This window comes from Macaca nemestrina, chromosome 10 (genome assembly GCF_043159975.1).
Source record: "Macaca nemestrina isolate mMacNem1 chromosome 10, mMacNem.hap1, whole genome shotgun sequence".
Lineage (NCBI taxonomy): Eukaryota > Metazoa > Chordata > Mammalia > Primates > Cercopithecidae > Macaca > Macaca nemestrina.
In genome coordinates this window covers 54,889,664-54,898,596 of record NC_092134.1, presented here as the reverse complement: position 1 = coordinate 54,898,596, position 8,933 = coordinate 54,889,664, and the positions used below count along the sequence as shown (strand labels likewise).

The 8,933-nt window shown below is 37.1% G+C and overlaps 1 protein-coding gene across 1 annotated transcript; it reads right to left on the bottom strand.

Annotated features, from left to right (window-relative positions):
* Window positions 1–4,698: 4,698 nt before the first annotated feature.
* On the bottom strand, window positions 4,699–5,106 carry LOC105473317 (large ribosomal subunit protein eL31-like). Its single transcript, XM_071071394.1, has one exon. It carries the CDS (start codon window positions 5,089–5,091, stop codon window positions 4,714–4,716), a length of 378 nt encoding a protein of 125 aa, XP_070927495.1. The 5' UTR covers window positions 5,092–5,106; the 3' UTR covers window positions 4,699–4,713.
* Window positions 5,107–8,933: the final 3,827 nt, after the last annotated feature.

Here is an 8,933-nt window from a genome sequence, read left to right as displayed (position 1 = left end):
TCATTTGGAGTGTTCTAATCCAGAGTTTCAAATTTAAGATTTGAACAGTTCAGATCCATGCGACTTTATAGACAAAGATGGGAAGGCAATATTTCTGGGGAGATAATAGGCATACTTCACAAAATCTGGTATTCAAAGATCTGACTATTAAAACTTCTTATATAAAAGCAACACATTATGGCCATTATTTCCATGCAATGGAAAATGCAGGATTTCCAAAAATTAAAGAACTGAAATCTTATCCTGCTGACATCTCACACAATGTAAGGTGCCAAAAAACGTTATCTGTGGTTCTTTTCAGAATCTCGCATGATAAATATAGCATTGTCCAGGAGGTAAGAAAAGAATCCTGCCACAAGGCAAAAGAGAGTAGTAATATAAAAGTCAACAGACCTGATTTTCCCCAATAAAGGCGCAATCAGCCACCATCAACTAAATAATCCAGACATGGATCACTTGCACCGTTATGTGTATATTGAAAGTAAAAAAATGAAAATAACAAAATGAACCTCTTACTGAGGCTTTCTCAACAATTCTGTTGGTGTGAATCAAGAATTACTTTACATGATATTATTGAGTTATTTTCAGAAATTGGCTTAATTATTTTGTTGGTATGTTGCACAAACTCTATTACTGGCAACAATTTACCTGACTATATTGGCTTTATTGTGACATTAGCTTCTTTTTATTGCTTGTCATTGTATCAGGCATGGAGTAGAAAAGTTCTCATCATTTAGAGCACTTTTCCTGGAATCAAGCATCCCAAGTTCCAGGACTGAGTTCAAATCCTGTCATTTACTATCATGTTCTGTTGGTTTGACTTTGATGAATCACCAATTTTCTTAACATCCACTAATTGTTCTTAGCATCCACTTTGTCATCTGTAAAATGAGAATAAGAGTAAAACTATCTTTAAGGCGTGTGGTAAATATTGAAGACAGTGAATCTGAAAGCCCTCTGTAAACTCTTAAAAAAATAAAAACCTACATATGTACAGCATGATATTACTATTACCACATGGTCAAAACTTAAGCCCAGAGGTTACCATTTTTTTTTTCCTGTTTACTCCTAAGATAAAATTCTATTTGCGGTGGGTTGAATCATCGCTTATTTAATCAACAATGGTTGAATTATGTTGAATCAAAAAGATATGTACAAGTTATATTCCCTAGGACTTGCCAATGTGACTTTATTTGAAATAACACGTTTGTAGATCTAATTAAGGATCTTGAGATGAATGATTCCAGATTTAAGTTGAACACCAAATCCAAGGATTGGTGTCCTTATGAGAGTAAGGCAGGCAGAGAAAGAAGACACAGAGAAACAAAAAGCAGAGACCGGAGTTATGCATCCCTAAACCAAAGAACAGCAAGCACTGAGGCAGCCACCAGAGGTCAAAGAAAAACATAGGGTGGATTTTCCCTCGGAGTCTCACAAGGAACTAACTTTAAAAACACCTTGATTTTAAACTTCTAGTCTCCAGAACAGAGGAAGAATCAGTTTCTGTTGTTTTAAGCTACCTAGTGTGTGGTAATTTGTTATGGCAGCCCTAGGAAACTAACAGAATGGCAACTGGGATGTTGTGTGAAAAACTAGTTTACTGAATGTACTCTGCATTCAAAGTTAATAATTAAGAAAAAAATGGCTCCAAAATGCTTTCGAAGTACTTTCACATTTTTTTTTTTTTTTTTTTTTTTTTGAGACGGAGTCTCGCTCTGTCGCCCAGGCTGGAGTGCAGTGGCCGGATCTCAGCTCACTGCAAGCTCCGCCTCCCGGGTTTACGCCATTCTCCTGCCTCAGCCTCCCGAGTAGCTGGGACTACAGGCGCCCGCCACCTCGCCCGGCTAGTTTTTTGTATTTTTTTTAGTAGAGACGGGGTTTCACCGTGTTAACCAGGATGGTCTCGATCTTCTGACCTCGTGATCCGCCCGTCTCGGCCTCCCAAAGTGCTGGGATTACAGGCTTGAGCCACCGCGCCCGGCCGTACTTTCACATTTAAATAGAAGGATGTGAACCTGTTTGGCATGATTTCACTGAGGAGAAATAATACAATTTGAATATTAAAATTTGTTCCCCTTTCAAAATATCAAGTAGGATGAGCTTCAGTTCTAAAAGTTACATTTCATGTTTGAAATACTAAGTTATATTCCATTGTTGAAGTTTAGGCAAAAATGATTTAGAGAAATTTAAGTTTCTTTTCAACTCCTTCTGGGGTAAACAATATGTATGTTCATAGGTACATTTTGGTATGCATATATATCCCAAATGTTACATTTGTTTTACTTATTTGGTACTGTATTATTTACAAAAAGAATTTTGAAAGCTATATCTTTAGATTATACTATTTTAACAATATATTCATTAATATATGTTAAATATTTAAAATACTTTATACATATTTATGAGCATAAAATATGACCTACTAATGTTTCTTAATATAAAACTTAATTTTTCTGATAAAATGAATCAGAAAACTACTTCTTACATCTTCCATAGTAAGTCGTGGTCCTGATTCTGTCTTCAATCTTGAAAGAACTGACACACCAATTAGATGGCAAAAGTAAAGAGAGATCAGCTCTTTCATAGTTTACTCTTTCTTATCTTTTCTTTTTAACTTGGATTGGCAGTTCTTGCCAACCTCATCTCATTTAGTTTTACCTGCTTACTAAATTAGGGAGAGTTGGGGGTAAGAGTGGTCCAGAAAGATAGTCTGCAATCATTCAGCTAAAAGCACTACAAAAGTTTTCTATTCTTCTGGATAGAGGAGGAATTGTGACCTGAACCATTATACACATAAGGAAACAAAGATACTCAAAAATTCCTGGAAATGGATTTGTTTGAAAATCTTGTCAACTCAAAGTAGTTTTCTGGAAGATATCCAGGCCTGTGATTGAGCCTCACCTCTGCTTTTGATTACCAAGAGGAATTAGGCCAGGGGTTCTTAATCTTTTTTGTTCCATGTACTTCTTTGGCAGTTTAAGGAGGTCTTTGGATCCTGTTAATGAAATATGATGGTTTTTTTTTTTCTCTCTTTGCTTGTTTTTAATGTTTTATTTTGAAATAATTATAGACGTACAGAAAATTGCAAAAACAATTCATAGGGTATACCTGTCTGTCACCCAGCTTCCCTCTGTGTTGTCATTTTATGTAACTGTGGCAATTAGTATTGATACAATACTGTTAACTATAGAACTTATTCAGTTGTCATCTTTTACATGTAATTATTTGCTTGTATGTGCCTCTTTCAGTATTGGTGATATTGACTTGGAATTTTCTGTCTCCTTCTACATTTCTCATATGAGATCTATATTTATCATGTAGCTATGTCTTATGACTTATATTATCATAATATCTTCCTAACATCATCTCTGTAGTTACTTCAGATCTGTAAACACTGATAAAAATTTATTAACAAAATGATGGCAGAAAGTAAAAAAATGAAAGCACAGATCAAATATTCAGTGTATCTGTATTTTTGGAATACTTGGTAGGTACAAAGAGCTTTTTGCTAGGAAAAGGAGATTCTCTGCCAAAGAAGGAAAATGCAGTTCTCATGGCAAAATGCATTAGAAATAACTTACCCCCAAAAGAGGATAATATCATAAGTTTATTGCAAGAATCTATCATTCTTTTCATGATACTTAGAAGTTTTGAAGTAAAACAATATTGTGATTGAAGACTTGAATTTCAGTTCAAATTTTGGCTCTATGGCCTTAGGTAAATCACTTAACCTTTTGAAGTCTCAGTGCATACGACTCTAAAAGAGGAAATCAGGCATTCTTCAGGGTATTTTCAAGTATAAAATGCTATGAACACAAAATAATTTTTTCATAGTCTATGACAAGAGTCTTTCAAAACTATTAAAGAAGTAACTTTTTCTTTGGACTCTCCAGTCCTTTTGTATTGTGTCACCTTAAATTAGGTCTCATTGGATTTCTAGTTGGTTCTGCATCCATTCTTTAAATGGCCCACCATTTTATCCTATTATCTCATTTGCCTCTTTTTTTTTTTTTTTTCATTTTGAGATGTAGTCTCACTTTGTCACCCAGGCTGGAGTGCAGTGGCCTGATCTCTGCTCACTGCAAGCTCCGCCATTCTCCTGGTTTACGCCATTCTCCTGCCTCAGCCTCCCGAGTAGCTAGGATTACAGGTGCCCGCCATGACGCCTAATTTTTTGTATTTTCAGTAGAGACAGAGTTTCCCCGTGTTAGCCAGGATGGTCTGGATCTCCTGACCTCATGATCCACCCGCCTCGGCCTCCCAAACTGCTGGGATTACAGGTGTGAGCCATCACGCCCAGCCTCATTTGCCTATTTTTGAACCACGATGTGCTTTTAACAAGTATTTCCCAAATATATTTGATTACAGAACCTCCCACCTACTTCTAACCAAAACCTCTAAGCAAGCCACTTTGGGGAACACTGCCCTCCGTCTTTATCCTCCAGCATCAAAACATTTTTATTTTATATCTCTATCCCACTCAGTCTCCTTTTACAGAAGATATTTGATATAGGTTTCTTTCTTTTAGTCTGATATGGGAAAGAGGTGCCAATACTTCTACTTACAGTTAACTTGATTTAAAAAATTATATGCTCCCTAAAGAAAGTATAATAGAGCAACTTGTTTTTCATTGTTGGTATTCTATGTAATGTGATCTGCAGGATTTTTTTTTTCAATTTTATAACTTTATTTGATGTATTTGATGATCAGCGATTAGTTCTCATCCATATTGACTGTCTGTAGATTTTTGAAAGTGGTAACAGGTACATAGGTAACCAAAGTATAGCGCTTATTTGGTGAATCTTCATCCTCATTACGTTTTCTGGACAGCTGCACACGGATTCGGTATGGGACATTCCTTATTCCTTTGGCCCAGACAGCTTTGTTGAGCCTGGTATCAATGCGCACATCTGGAGTTCCCATCTCCTTCATGGCAAATTTCCGAATCTCTTTGAGTGCCCGAGGGGCACGCTTCTTGAAGCCCACTCCATGGACGCGCTTGTGAATGTTGATGGTGTATTCTCGGGTCACCACCTTGTTGATGGCAGAACGGCCCTTTTTCTTCTCGCCACCCTTCTTTGAGGGAGCCATTCTGCCGGGTCCAAGTTGGAAAGGAATGATCTGCAGGATTTTGATTAGGTAAGTTCCAGCTTCCTTCACATCACATAAAAGGGTCTGTTGGTAGATCATCTACATTATCCTACCATTTTTATTTATCATATTGATATTTTTGTTATGTAGCTATCATCTTAGGAAACATTTTACTTTCACTTTTGACATTTTAAAAATCTGATTCCATTACATTTTATTAAGTAACAAAATCTGTTCTTTTGTCTTTGTAGAACAAATTAGACATTTTTATAAAGACAATTCTCATTTGCTCTCTTTGCTTTTCCAATAACTATGTTTGTCACTTAACACTGGTGACGTGCCTGACTTGGGCTTGAGTTTCTCCTTCCACATTTTGCATAATACTTTTGAGTTTTCCATCTGGTAGATTTATCTGACATCTATCATAGTGGCCTCCTGACAGCACCTTTACAATACTATTACTGTAAAACTCGATTATATATACTTTATATCCTATCATTCTCACAACTACAACAATCTTCTAAAAATTTGACTTTCTAGCCTCAGCATAGATACTCTGGCTCCTGATGGAAAACACTATAATTGTGTGTCAACTAGAACATACATAAGATTGTCATCAACTCTGTAGCTATAAGACAACTCATATTGATCGGACATTTTCTTTCCTCTACCATCTCCCTAGTTTCTCAAATCTTTCTGAAACCTACACACGGTGACTAGCATTATTGTTTACAACCTCTTGGAGGCATAGAAAGAGTAAGTGGCTCATGAATCACTCAGCAAACCTGGAACTCATCAATTCTCCTGTGTTCTAAACAAAAAGTCTTAACTGTACTATCTTTATACTACCACACCTCATATGAGACAAGTCATGCTTCATGTATGAGAATAAATTTCAGTTCCTAAGACACTCATACCTTCTCAAAACTATATGCCCTACAATTACAACTCCAGCAAAGCAATATCTTTAAGTCTCTGCTCAAAGTCTGCCAACGGGGCCACGTTTATTTTTCAGATTATTACTTTAACTCCTTACATCATCTTCCTACCTCTACCTTAACTTGTTTGTTGACTACTTTTACCCTCACACAATCTGTCACTCCACTGGCTTCCTTGATGTTCCTTAAACATGCCAGGCATAGTCCAACCTCAAGGCCATTGTACGGGCTGTTTTCTCTGGATCATTTGTTTTCAAGATTTTTTGTCTTAAGGTATTCAAATGTCACCTTCTCAATGAAGCCAACCTTGACTATTTCCTTTAAAATCATAACTCTTCTCCCACTTCAATTCTCCATACGTTCCTTTTGTTCATAGCACATGTCATATTTAATATGCTGTTATTTGCTTATTTCTTATGCTTGTTATGCATCATCTGTTTCTTTCAACTAGAAGGTAAGCTTCTCAATTGTAGGAATTGGCTGTTTTGTTTGTTGCTATATCCACAGCACAATAAATATCAGTTGAATTAATGAATATACATTCTGCCAGTCTCTCTATAGGTTTGCAGACACCAACTATCCCTTCAAATTAGGCATTAGGATGTTGTCTGTCTTTCCTAACGGAGAAGGTTAATAATCCTGGGGCTCCCTCAAAGAAAAGGTGGCAGAACAATAGGCTCACTTTTGCAACTGGAGGGAAATCCAATTTAAAAACCCACCATATTCTAGAATAGAATATAGTTTGATTTAAAAAAAATTGAAAATAATTTAAAAGCCTCCTGGTCAGCATTACTTTGATCAGCTGATATGTCTATATAATGTAGCTCTTCTTTTCAGCTTTGAAATTGTAAAATATTCTTCCCTGGCTACAAGTCTGAGAAAAATAGTATCTAATTGCTATTTCTCTTTAGAGTGATCAAGCTACAGGGAAATTCACTTGTAGCATTCTACTTTTACATTTCTCTATAACTAGAAATGTTTTAAACTTATAGGGCTATTTTACAAATGTCTAACATTCTATCATTAGATATATTAATATATATGTCTATTCATTTGGTATATGTGCATGCGTGTCTGTGTGTTTTTGGTGAATTTGTGATTTAAAACTCTAGTGTTTGTTTCAGTGCCTGGGAGAATGTTTTAATTGTTTTCCTCCTAAAAGGATGCAAACTGTGTTCAGAGAGGTGGTGCCTCACTTCTTGTACAAGATGCAGTGTTCAGGGTCTACCAACCATTATAGAATAAGATTTCTAATCAACCTGGAGAGTGATTACTTCACAGCAGGTGGGATATATTTTAAGGCCTCTTTGCTTTTTTTTTTTTGGAGTTGAATAAGAGTGGGTAAAAAAAGATAGTCCCTTAGGTGTTATCTGAACAAGCTCAATCTAATAGAGTTCTCCCTTTTATCATTTTATTTCCTTAAAATGTTGGCTGGACACAAAGGGAACTTCATTTGGTGTAGATTGCCTAGAGAAGATGCTAATTGAAGACAGTGGTATTGTGTAACAATTCACTGGCTCTGTCAGCGGTTCAATTGTTGCTTTACTTGGAAAATTAGAAATGGGAAGGTTGGTTTTTGGATAAGCACTGGAACTTTTCAGGATTTGTGTTGAGCACTGAAAATGAAAGCAAGGAAGTCAAAGAATAAGAAGAGGACGAAAGACACAGACATATCTCAGGAAAACAATCTGGTTACAAGAAGTGACTTGCTAATTTTCTGAGTACTACCTTTGTGTTCTTCCTGAAGTCTATTATCAAGTAAACAAAATGGGAACTGACTCATTCTGGTGTTTCATAAAGCTTAAAAACAAATCTCTCTCTTCCCTTCTCTCTCTCTTCCTCCTGTTACAGACCACAGGCTCTTGGTCACACTCCTTCTCTTTTTCTTTTGTAAGCTAACAAGAAAATTGACTTTATTTCTTTTTTTTTTTTTGAGACGGAGTCTTGCTCTGTAGCCCGGGCTGGAGTGCAGTGGCCGGATCTCAGCTCACTGCAAGCTCCGCCTCCCGGGTTTACGCCATTCTCCTGCCTCAGCCTCCGGAGTAGCTGGGACTACAGGCGCCCGCCACCTCGCCTGGCTAGTTTTTTGTATTTTTAGTAGAGACGGGGTTTCACCGTGTTAGCCAGGATGGTCTCGATCTCCTGACCTCGTGATCCGCCCGTCTCGGCCTCCCAAAGTGCTGGGATTACAGGCTTGAGCCACCGCGCCCGGCCGAAAATTGACTTTATTTCAAGATGTAGAGTCAAGTGGAGTAACAGCACTCTCTGAGATAAGCATTAGGTGTTCTTTCAAGCTCTTTCACAGTACATCTCATTTTCTTGAAAAGTCAGGTTAAATTAGCTAAATAACAATAAGAGGAATGCCCTCAGTTTGAAAGTCAATTGTAGTGATTCTGAAGCATTTTTACAATGGTAGTGAATTAGGAGAGATGTTGGATTTACTCCCTAAAACATGACACTGTTTTTACAAAGTAAACTTTGTAAAAGTCTGGTGTGCTGGGCTAACAAATACGCCTTCTTGTGAGTTTCTACATGAGCAATGTGAGATGACCATACTCAGGGGTTAGGTGGAGGGAGGGCATTAGAAAGGCTTGAGAGAGAGCAATCTTTTCCCTATGGTGCCCGAAAACAAACACGATTCTTTGTTTTTGAGTAAGGACTGACAGAGCTGTTTTGTAGAGGTTCAGATAGTAGACATTTTAGGCTTTACTGGTCTTATTACTAGAGGTGGTGAATATCTGAGTTACTAGCAGCGAATCTGTAAGGGTCTGCAGCAACCTCAATTCTTGCCTCCTCAGAAGAAAGAATTTGACTGTGGGGTATAAGGCAGAAAAAGAGATGGAGCCAAGTTTTAGAGTAGAAGTGAAAGTTTATTAAAAACCTTTAGAGCAGGAATGAAAAGAA